The sequence below is a fragment of the Magnolia sinica genome, chromosome 14 (genome assembly GCF_029962835.1).
Source record: "Magnolia sinica isolate HGM2019 chromosome 14, MsV1, whole genome shotgun sequence".
Lineage (NCBI taxonomy): Eukaryota > Viridiplantae > Streptophyta > Magnoliopsida > Magnoliales > Magnoliaceae > Magnolia > Magnolia sinica.
The window spans coordinates 14,230,965-14,243,211 of NC_080586.1; the positions used below are offsets into that span (position 1 = coordinate 14,230,965).

At 40.7% G+C, this 12,247-nt stretch overlaps 1 protein-coding gene across 2 annotated transcripts in view; it reads right to left on the reverse strand.

Annotated features, from left to right (window-relative positions):
* Nucleotides 1-612: 612 nt before the first annotated feature.
* Nucleotides 613-12,247, reverse strand: part of LOC131225404 (late embryogenesis abundant protein Lea5-like) — a 49,611-nt gene continuing 37,976 nt past the window's right edge. Inside the window, exons 1-2 of one of the 2 annotated variants that reach the window (XM_058220931.1) lie at nucleotides 1,912-2,069; nucleotides 613-993 (exon numbers count right to left, since the gene is read on the reverse strand). In XM_058220931.1, coding sequence (XP_058076914.1) covers nucleotides 756-993; nucleotides 1,912-1,982 — 309 coding nt within the window. In that variant the 5' untranslated portion in view covers nucleotides 1,983-2,069 and the 3' untranslated portion in view covers nucleotides 613-755. Of the gene's footprint in view, nucleotides 994-1,911; nucleotides 2,070-12,247 lie in introns of those variants that run through there. The other variant, XM_058220933.1, reaches the window with a different exon arrangement.

Genomic DNA, 12,247 nt, shown 5'->3' on the forward strand with positions numbered 1-12,247 from the left:
CCGAAATTAAAGCATATCCAAAGCTCGAGTGAACCACACCACAGAAAACAGTAGGGATAAATACCACCGTTGAAACCTTCCTGGGGCCCACAGTGATTTTTTTTATTATCATCCAACCTTTTCATAAGGTCAAACAGACATGGATGAATGGAAAACACAAATATCACCTTGTTCCCAAACTTCTGTGGCCCCCAAGAAGTCTTCAACGGTAGTAGTTCAATTCCCACTGTTTCCTGTGTTGTGGATACTTGGATATACTTCAATTTTGGGCCCACGCCTTAAAATGAGGTGGAAAAATGGATGGACGGCATGGATAATACATATACATCACAGTGGGCCCTACACCCTTTACTCAGACACGCAATCGTCGCTGGAATTCAAAACACTAGTACAAATTCTCGGCCAGATGACTCAACCGAGTTGACTCGGCCTCAGCGCCCGAGTCCCTACTAACTCAGACAAGTCCGGCCGAGACCTCCCTGGATTATGCGAATCGCAGTGTCAAACAGGATCGTGTCAAACCAAATCTGAGTTGACTCGGACGGGTCTTAAAACCAGAGCACGTAGTAGAACGTTTCTGGAGAAAAGATGGAAACTGATAAGGGCAGAAAAGGGAGAATAAATACTCAAACATTCCTATTTCATAAAAAAATCGCACGATCAAAATTTCATGGAAGACATCGTACGTGTACATGAAGAATCCTAGTGCGTAAAAAGAAGTAAAATGAGAAAAATCTCCTCGTCAGGTACATAAATTACTGTTGGTGGGATTTGAATTTCTGGTTCAAGAGCAACTCTCGCAGATCGGCCGCGTCGACTTCTACAACTCGGTTGCCGGGTCTGTAGTAACCCGTAACCGGGTCGGGCACCCAAGAAGAAGAAGTGTCGGATCCTCCGTCTTTGATCAAGCTCATCGCCACCTTCTTCTTCGTATCTTCTACTTGCTTTGAAATCCCTCTCCCCACGCTCCATGTTCCCGTCGAATATCCACGTCTGTATTTCAAAATTAAAAAATAAAATTGAGAAATTGATATTTACACCCATCGTTTTTAACATCTACAACCTTCATATCTACTTTTGGTAATAAAATAGTGCTAGTTTGTGTGCTACGGAATTCCGGAAAGTCGAGGACAAAAAAAGAGAATCCTCAGTGGTGGGTGGAGATTGTTAGATGGGTCATGGCTAAAATGCGCCGGTCGCAGCTTCTGGACTGCACGAGATGATTGAGGGCAATCTGAAGAAAAGAAGCGTGCCCAAAATGAAGCCGGATCACGTGCCAGCGTAGGACACGTGCGAAAGGACCATACCAATCAATCCGGTCCAATCATCACATGGCACACATTTTTGCTTTATGGAACGTGGATCAGATCCGACGGTTGATTTTCCTCGTGTGTGTGTGCCCAAGATGATGAGTGGGCCAGATAGAACGTAGTGGTGATTCGCGCGAGGATAAATTGTGAGGTGAATAGCCAGGTAGTGGCCAATCATTAGGTAGGGCCCACATGAAATATTGGTCAATCCACCAATCAGGCCGTTTGTTCCTGTACGAGAATAATAGGCGGTTTAGAAAAGAAACCACTGACGGCCTATATTCAACACCCAAGTATGCCCCACGTGGGAGGAATGTTCGTATAGTCCCATCTGGCATATGGCTCGAACTCTCACACGTGTGCACGAGTGGAACGATTCATCTCTTCAATCTCTCGGCCAGGATCATCCTCTCGTGTGTGGGAAATCTCCCCTGGAACAAACCACCACCGCTTTCCAGTTCCCCACCCCCCACCCCCCCCCCGCCCACGCCGGCGCATCTTAGAATTGTCAGGTATGTACCATCTAGAATGCGCGGAGGCGGATATTGGACCCCAAACAAAGTATTCCAAAATTCAAATCATCACGTCGTGCGATTCTTACCTCGCGAGAGCGAGAGTGACGCCATCGGCAATAGCAGCAAGAAGATTAGCCTTCGAGAAAGAGCGAGCCATTTCAACGGCTGAGATTGTAGAAAGACAAAGAAGCTATTTCTCCGTCTCTCGTGGAAAAAGGGAAGAAGATTGCAGAGATAAGAGAAGGGGCGCTGCGTTTATATAGCGAGAGAAAGGGAAAGAGAGAGGGAAGCCGTCAACATAGCCGTCTGTGATGGAAGCTTCTACCGACTTACGCGACGTTCGGAGAACCTAACAGCGTTCGCCCTTTTCGAAGAAACGCTGCGAGTTCACCACAGTTTTTAAGGAGGACGAATTTGGTTCCGTGGCAGCGTGATGGCCGTTCAGAAATTGTACCTAGTGTTGTACCATAATCTTGACCGTTACCGAGAAAACTAGTTGGACAAGATGCTTGCTATGACAAGGGAAAAGATTGGAGAAATATCTTCAAAGATGTTAGAAGGGATAAGATGATAAGCCGTTAGAGAGTTGAGAAGAATTCAAAAGTAGACCCAGCCACATATAGCCACGCATGAGGTCAACTTAAATGACCGATAGTTGTTATGGAAGCCGGTCAAGTAGTAGAATGTCATTGAGGAGGTTGATGAAGCGGTTGATAGTTAACTAAGAGGCCAATTAAGCAGTCTATAGTCGCCAATTAAAGCTAGCAACTATCAAAATATGCGAACCATTCAAATGAATTCGATTTTAATGAAATAGAGAGTTTCATACCAATTCAACCAAATCTAATATATCTTTTACTTACTTGTTATTTATATTTGTTTCTCTCAATCAATTACATTTTTTAGTGTAGTCATTTATTTTTATTTTTTTCTTCTATTTATAATTCTAAGTATAATTTGTAGTGTTAATCAAGTCGTTGATAATTTTAGTTGTAATTTAGATCTATGCTTATTCGTTGGATTCAATTCTTTATCTAAAAATGTATTTTATAGTTGTTCTTTGTGATCGACTATAAAATTTTCTTTCCTATTTTTCTTCTATCTTTATTGAAATTTTATTTTGTACGGAAGTCAAATGTGTAATTTATTATTAGTGGATGAACCCTATCCTCATAATATCACTTGATTTTATTTTATCTTTTTTTACATACTTTGCAAGTGATTGAATAGGTGACTGATATCATTCAATATCTATCATATATTATATATTTTAACTGTCTCAATTCTTAGGATCATAGTTGTTCGGTGTAAATCGAACCACAAATTTAATTTTGAAATGCCCCACTTATTATGTGACAGAAATTGTAAATGGAACTACAACACCTAGCATATATTTATTTCATTCAAATCAAACTGTTCAAATCGTGTCCTGATGGCCATCTAACAAACGAACGGCCGATGCTCAACAAAGAATTTTTCTTTAGGTGGAAAGAGGGTCGTTGCATGGGTCCATTTTGCGGTTATGACCCATGTACACTGCATATGGCATCTGGGTTATTAATTTGGACGATTCAACTTTCTTTGTTGATAAGATATTTCAATATGAAAAATACTAACTGGAGTTGAGAAAAGGACAGTGAAATTGCATCACGTCAGAACACAGTCCGTCGAGGGAACGGCTTACTATTTGGATGGTATGGATTGTCTTAAATGAATGCCAAGTGTGCATTATCAGAGACACCACAACTTGGAATATGGTGGTAAACTTTCAAGCTGGCGTTTTGCTTCCGCAGACCAGTCGCCAATTGCGCGGAAATTGAATAAAATATTGAAACGTGGGAGCACCCAAAATAGCGGTCCGTGAAATCTCCACCGTGTGTATATAGTCCAACCCTCGTTTGTACAGTGGGCCCCAACGGGAATGTGCACCGTGCTAAAATTGGATGGATTCGACAAACAAATAAAAATGTCCATATCTAGATGGTTTGGATCTTTGGACCGATGACAATTATGCAGTGTTGGCCCCATCCACGGATGGGAGGTAGATGAATGGTTCTGATCTGCTGGCCCATTGAAACACTGCGTTAGGGGGGTCGGTGCTCTGCGGGCCCATTGGAAACGGATTGGCTACTCCCCTGCCATCGGCCAATGGCTGGTGGTCGGTGATATGCGCCATGGTATATTTGTTTCATTCCCGTCCATCTATTTTTCTAGGTCTTTTTAGGGTATGAGACCAAAACCTAAGTATATCTCAATCTCAAGGAGACCGCGTTGCAGAAAACAGTGTTGAATGAGCGTCGACCGTTAAAAGCTTTTTAGAGCCCATAAAAGTTTTGGATCAAAATAATTTTTATTTTTTCCCTTCACCTAAATATGTATGACTTAATTAACAGATTAGATGTCAAATTAACAGTACAGAGAGCCTTAGGAGGATTTTAATGGAGGATATCTAATCACTATTGTTTTCCTGTGGCATAGTCCAACTGGAATTTATATCCCTTTCGTTTTTTGGATCAAGCCCTCAAAAGATCTTTAAAGATGAATAAAAGGCATGGCTGAAACACATACACCATGGTGGCCCCACAGAGCACCGACTACCACCCACCAGGCAAGTGGCAGGCGAGTAGCCAATCCGTTTCCGTGCCCCATATGAAATCGGATTGCCTGCTGTTACTCAGCAGGCTCTGATCGTAAACTTAGTTAGGCCCACCGTGAATATATGTGTTTTATCCACGCCATTCATCCGCTCTTAAAGCTTATTTAATGGATTGAACCCAAAATTTAATAATATCCAAGCCTAAAAAACAGGGGTAATAATGATTTTCACCAATGAAACCTTTCTGGCCCCACAGTGACATTTACTAGCCATCCATCCAACATGTTCATGAGATTTTAAAGACATGGATGATAGGAAAACTCAAATATAAGTTTGATTTTAAAAAAAAAAAAAAAAAAACCTTCCATGGCCGTTTTTCAACAGGACGCTCAATTCACACTGTTTCCTGTCGTGTGGTCAATTCAAGCCTTGAATATGATTCATATTTTGTCCCCAGCATTAAAATTATCAGGTCAAATGGATGGACGGAGGTGATTAAATACATAAATCATGATAAACCTCACATAGTTTACTCCGTACGCAATCCCCTTCCCTTGCTTACGAATCCAACTTAGGTGAGGCCTACCGTGATGTTTGTGAGAAATCCACCATATCCATCGATTTTTTGAGCTAATTTTAAGACTCGACACCAAATGCGAACGGGATCCAAGACTCGAGTAGGCCGTATTGAAGCAAAAGTTAGGTAGAAAAATTGCTACCATTGAAACCTGCCTAGGTCCACATTGATGTTTCGATGCCCTTTAAACCGTTCATGACATCATTACTATTGGGATGATCAAAAAACACAAATATCAACCTGATTCAAAACTTCCGTGACCCCACAACTATGTCAACTGTTGACGTTCAATCCTCACGATTGAGTCTCATTTGATCAGTTTTGGCCTCATGTCCTAAAATGATCTTGCAAAACGGATGGACGGAGTGGATTTCTCAAGCTCCCAGCGCAGCAACTTCAGTTTTCCTGGGAAATCCAGGTCCGTTATTCACGAAACCGAAACTGTGGTTACGTGGAGTTTCTGATCTGCTTCAGCCAAAATATCAAGTTGGCCTGGCCCACGTGTATGTTGAACTAGCCCACGGTCATTTTTATTTATGACCGTCCATCTTTTTCATTCTCACGTGGCCCACCCGATTTATGGTCCAGGGGTTTCCATGTTGGCCACACCTTATGCACGGCTCAGATCTGGCACAAATCCCATGTTTGGCAAGTGTGCGGCAAGCCACCTCCTCTATCTCTTCTCGTGAGAATCGTAGCACTGCCAAAGCATGACTAATTGACTATCCGTCCACGCGCGCACTCACTGCTAGAGGAACGTGGTATCCATGTATGTGAATCCAGACCGTACATTATTTTTATTTTTTTATTTTTTATTTTTTTCGTGGGCTTACTGTGGAACTAATGGATGGTTCAGTCACAAACAAATGTACATGGATTAGGTGACAAGTGTCCATAAGGCAGTGGCAGTGAAGATTGTGCGATTATATACCACATACAATCGGGCCCATGATTTGGACCTTTTGGATTGATCTGCATGTTGGCTACGTATAAAGAGGACAATAAATAATCCAAACTGGTTATAAGATGTAGTACCCTGACATTGAACGAGTGAATCTGGGAAATCTCAAAGAGGAATTTGAAACTTGAAAAATGAGTTGTTGGGTTAAGACGGTGGCTTTTGGATTTTAGCTTTGTGTGTCTGCTTATGATTTTCCCATGCGGCCGTCTGCCTCTTGGGCTATCATCCAAAATAAATAAATAAATAAAATAATAACCACCCACTTATTCTACATAAATTCATACGGCTGCTTTGGTGGCTTTGACTAGCGGCTTCTTAATAGAGATCCTCTGTTATACCCTAAAATGATAGCTATATCTGCTGGGGATTTGTGTTGCGGAATCACACAAATCTAGATATAGGATAGCAATCCAATGGCACCAAGCAATTCCAATAGAACACATAGATTTAACGTGAAAATTTTTTGCGGGAAAAAACCACGGCACAAAGCGACAGAATTCCATTATGAAAGCATAAATTACAAGGAGAGAGGACGTACTCGATTCGAACAACCTTGAATCTCACCCTTGGTACACCCTTTATAAACCCTAAAACCCTTTTAGGAACCCTTAAAACCCGTTTAGAAAGCTTTAGGATCCCTTAAAATAGCCCTAGGGACCCTTATTTATAGTTTAGGAAACTCCTCTTCCGCACCTCTGCGAAACCACCTCAAATTTGTACAGTTCGCACAAAGTCTGCACTGTATTTGCGCAACCCTCGACTAGTGGAAGGAGGGCTTCGACCGGTCGAGCAGCACGGAAGAACAAAAAACAGAGCCGCTAGACTTTGAGTCGAGCGGGCCTCGACTAGTCGAGCAGCCCCCTCGACCGGTCGAGCAGTCCAGAGACAGATTTAAGACATCTATTTTCAACAATCTCCACCATGTCTTCAATCTTTTACCGTGTAATTCTCTAATCTCTGCATCATATCATAGCTTCTCGAGCACACTCCGTCCTTTTTCGCCATCGCCAAGCCCAGAAAAGTAGCATAGAACTTGAACTTCTCTGTAGGAATGATATATGTGAGCATGTCTGCCGGATCAGAATCTACGTGCCTAACCACCTTTGCTCCTGTCTTCTCAAAAGTAAAGACGTAGTCTTCTTACCATCTCATCGCTACTCAATATTGCTTACCAGGGTATTTGCTTACAACATTGATAGCCTGTGAAATAACTGGTCTAATCTAGACCATGACATGCACTGCCAACCGCATTCAAATAAGGCTCACGAGATATATCCTGTTTTTCTTCATTTGTTTTAGGACATGTCCTAAGAAAAACTTGAGGAGAGACGCGAAGGGAACGCTCTCCAGCTTTGTCTGGTCCATCACATCCTTGATCAATACCTATCCAAGGTATTCTGCTTGAGATAACCAAAGCCTACTCCTCTTTCAGTCTCAATACCGAGAACCATCTTTGCAGCCCCCGATCATTCATCCTGAACATCCCACTTAACCGAGTCTTTAGTATATTGATATCAGACATGTCATAATTGGCGATCTACATGTCATCAACATACAATAATCGACCCACCATGAAGGAATCAAACTTTATATCACTGCCTAGGCGACAGGTCATACCACGACCTCCTGCAAACTTTTTCTCAGCCCCCTTTACCTTCGAACCGCTCTGGTTGCTTCATGTAGATCTGCTTTTCCAATTTCCTAAACAGAAGTACAGACTCTACATCCATCCTTCCAGCTCAAGATCATATTGGCCAATCATTGCTAATCACAGATCTAATAGACACCTGATATACCATCGGGGCGAATATCTCTGAGAAGCCGATCCCTTCTCTCTGAGCATAACCCTTCACTACCAACCTCGCTCTGTATCTATGTTGTATCCTCCTTAAGATCCACCTGCATCCAATCGCTTTCCGACCCACTGGAAGCTCCACAAGCTCCCATGTGTCGGTCTGGTACAATGAGTCTATCACATCACACATAGTCACCTTTCACTTCTCATCACCAGGCTTACCTAGAGCCATTTGAATAGTAGACGGATCCCCTGCGATGTTGGAGTCGTCCATGTACCTCACCGATATCTTACGATTATGCTGTATGATTCTTCTCACAGGTGGCTGCTCCACCTACTTTGTATCTCTGTCTGCGCGTCTTAGCCTTCTTGCCCTGCCCGCTGATGTGGCCATGCCCAACATGTCACACACGTGTAAAGGTGGAATCCACTACATCCACTGTAGCTCCACCTTTTGAAGTGCTCTCGATCAACCTTTACATGTTACCGAGTCATTGCGCTTTCATGATTACTCATGCCCCCTTAGATACCTTAAGAACAACACCATCAATACATATGAACTTGCAACCCATTGCCTCAAGTACACCAAGAGAAATCAGATTCTTCTTCATGTCAAGAACGTGCCTCACCCTAGTCAGGGTACGCTCCACCCCATCAACCATCTTGATGTGCACCGAACCAATAGCCACAACATTACAGGAAAAGTCATTGTCCATAAACACCTGTCCACCATCGCACTCTCTGTAACTGGTGAACTAACTCCGATGAGGAGTCATGTGAAGAGATGCCCCTGTGTCTAGCATCCACTCGTCCTTACAATCATCATATGGCTATCTGATCGTTCACACAGACAAAACATCACCATCACATTCACTCGATCTATTTAACGTGGCAACATTGGCCTCCTTGTACGAAGCCTCAGAATCTTCTCTTTTAGATTTAGGATTTGTACAATCCTTCTTCACATGTCCTTCCATCCCACAATTCCAGCACTTTACCTTTCCTTTACCCTTGCCCTTGGATTTGGATCTAGAACCTAAAGAACCCGTACCTTGTTCAGAATTCCTACCCCTTGTAAGCAGTGCATCAAAAGATATCCCAATGTCGACATTAAACTTTCTCATATCCTTCCCTTGAAGAGCTGAGATAACGATGTTGGCACTCAGAGTTTTATTTATGGTGCACATTGTGTCCTTGAATGACTCATACGACGCCGGAAGAGAATTCAGCAACATACATGCTTGTTCGTTATCTTTCATCACTTTTTTCATATCCAGCAATTTGCAAACTAATTTATTAAAGTTGTTGATGTAAGCCTCTAGATCTCCACCATCTGTTATCTTGAAGTTATACCACTGCCGCTTTAAGTGTAGGCGATTTTCAGAGAATTTTTTCACATAGACATCCTCTAACTTCGCCCACAACTTAGCCGCAGTTTTCTCCCTCATGACATTGTAAAGAACCTCATCGGTGAGACAAACGGATTGATGAGAAGGCCTTCTTATCAAGAGTATTTCATTCATCATCAGTAATAGTAGACTTTCGCTCCTCAAGAGCACCATCTTTGTCTTGCTTGATTAAGGAACTGATCATCTTAATCTTCCATAACTCAAAATTATTTTTTCCTAAATACTTCTCAATCTCATCTCATACCTAGCGCTTCCCATTGATGTTAATCCGTCAAATTCAAATCTGTGCCCCAACGATTGCTCTGATACCACTTGTTGGGGATTTATGTTGTGGAATCACATAGATCTAGATTTAGGATAACAATCCAATGACACCAAGCAATCACGATAGAACACATAGATTTAACATGGAAAACTTTTGTGGGAAAAAAATCAATGTACAAAGTGACAGAATTCCACTATGAAAGCATAAATTACAATGAGAGAGTACTTGCTCGATTCGAACAACCTCGAATTCCACTCTTGCTACACCCTTTAGAAACTCTAATACCCTTTTAGGAACCCTTGAAACCCCTTTAGAAAGTTTTAGCATCCCTTAAAATAGCCCTAGGGACCCCTATTTACAGTTTAGGAAACTCCTTTTCCGCACTTCTGCGAAACCGCCTCAAATTTACGCAGTCAGCACAAAATCCGCACTGTATCTACGTAACCCTCGACTAGTCGAAGGAGGGCTTTGACCGGTCGATACAGTCCCCCGACTAGTTGAGCAGCACGGAAGAATAAAACACAAAGTCGTTGGACTTCAAGTCGAACGAGCCTCGACTAGTCGAGTAGCCCCCTCGACCAGTCGAGCAACCTAAAGACAGATTTAAGACATCTACTTTCAACAATATCTCTAGTTAACTAGAATTTTCACTTATCTACCCATTTGCATAGTTTGGTAAAATGACCACTCATTGCCAATAGGAAATTTTTGTTTGTTACAGTGTGATTGGGCACATTATCATCACATGCTGCATTTAATGTAGTTGTGCTGACAATGTCAATAATGACGTGGACCAATCACAATGCAGACAAATAGTAAATTTTGGTTTATGGTAAGCAAAGGATCAAGATTCTTCGGCTTATAGTTGATAAATAATAATTAGGGCAGGTGGAGTCGTTTATGCCAAATCTGACTGTGCTGGATCTAAAGGATTCTTATTGACAGCTTCCTAATAGAAATCACTCACGGGTTATACCCTAAAATGATAGTTTCATCTATGGTCGACCATAAGTTTCACTTATTTATCTCTCAGCATGGTTTGCCAAAATGATGATCCTGCCTATAATTGACAAACAATAACTAGGGCTGGTGAAGTTATTTATACCTAATTCTAATTGTATCAGACTTCGCAAGTCATATGATATCATGTGGCAATTAAATCTCAACAAGGGGCAAATTAAAAATCTTTTCAGATACCTTGATAGCCAAATGTAATTAGTATCTAAAAAGTCATGAGTAGTGTAAAAGGAGTAAGTTTAGTTGACTATTACCATAGTACACGTGTTTTCTATCTCGATCATGTGGCAGAGCCACTGATTTTCTATAATAGTTGCATGATCAAAAAATGGGTATCGACCAACACACACTCTCAGTAAGTGACAAATTAGGGCAATGAACCATAATCTCACAAGATGAAGTTGTAATGGTTGAAATCGGTTAAAGAATGAAGTAACAACATGTCACGCCCTGAAATTTGGGCATCCAAGTATTATTACCTAAAACCCAAATCCCAAGATCATGAGATTAATTTAATAAAATTCAATAGAACCTACATAGTTCCATCCATTCCAATAGATATGCAAAGCTAACTAAAGGAAACATTATTAAAATAATTCTCATTAATGTAATGTCCACTGTTTAATCCTCACTTCTTTCAAGATTTTCTATTATATTGATATTCAAATTCAAACTAAACCTGGTGAATAAAATAAAATTAAAATCCAAACTAAACCTAATTAACATAAACTAGAAGTAGAGTCCAACTTGCTCGAAATACTCCAGCTTTACATCTATAAAAATTTTAATGGGTGAGCATGACAGTCTAGTAGAATCATATCATAGCCTAATATTGAGATTTGCAAATTTATCTGAGATACAAATCACAATGTATACATTAATCATAAAATATTTAATTAAGAAACATACAATGTAATTCTCATATATTAATAAAACAACGAATGCAATACTTATGAATCAAAACTCAATAATATCAATTCTACTTGAAAATTTTTAAGGAGTATTTTAGGACAGAGCACCCATCAATACATTTTTAGGACAACTCGAGGACAAAGTACCTATGCAATCGATCTTTTATGAATAATACAGTGCAAAGCACTCATATTGTGAATCTTTTAGGGAGAATCCCAAGGTAGAGTACTCATATTGTGGATCTTTTAGGGAGAATCCCAAGGCAGAACACTTATGATATGGATCTTTTAGGAATATAGAATTTGTGAATGTACTTTTAGGGAAACCAATGCATAGCACTTGTGCAATGGATCTTTTAGGGAGAATCCTAAGCAGAGTATTTGTGAATATGCTTTTAGGGAGACAAAGGCAAAGCACTTGTGCAGTAGATCTTTTAGGAAAAATCCCAAGGCAGAGTACCTGTTCAGTAGATCTTAATTATTTACCTGATAGTTGGGAGATGTTAATGTTGTCTCTAAGTAACTATACTCCAAATGAAGTTGTTATCATGAATCAAGTAACGAGAAGCTTGTTGAATAAGAAGACAAGAAGAAATTCTCGGGCTTCACTCAATCAAATGCATTTGTTATAGAAAATCGGGGGGAAAACAAAATCAGAAAACGTCACCATCGTGAGAAGTTTTGAGACAAATCTAAGTCAAAAAAGGAAGTTAATTATTATAACTGCAGAAAGCTAGGCCACTACCAAAATAAGTGTCAGGAGCCTTAAAAAGGAGGAGAAGAAAGAAAAATGGAAGGAAAATTAAGAAGAGAAAGACACAACTATTGTTGTTCCAGATGGTGATATTATTATCTTCTGAGGTTGTGAATAAACATATCTAAATTTCACTT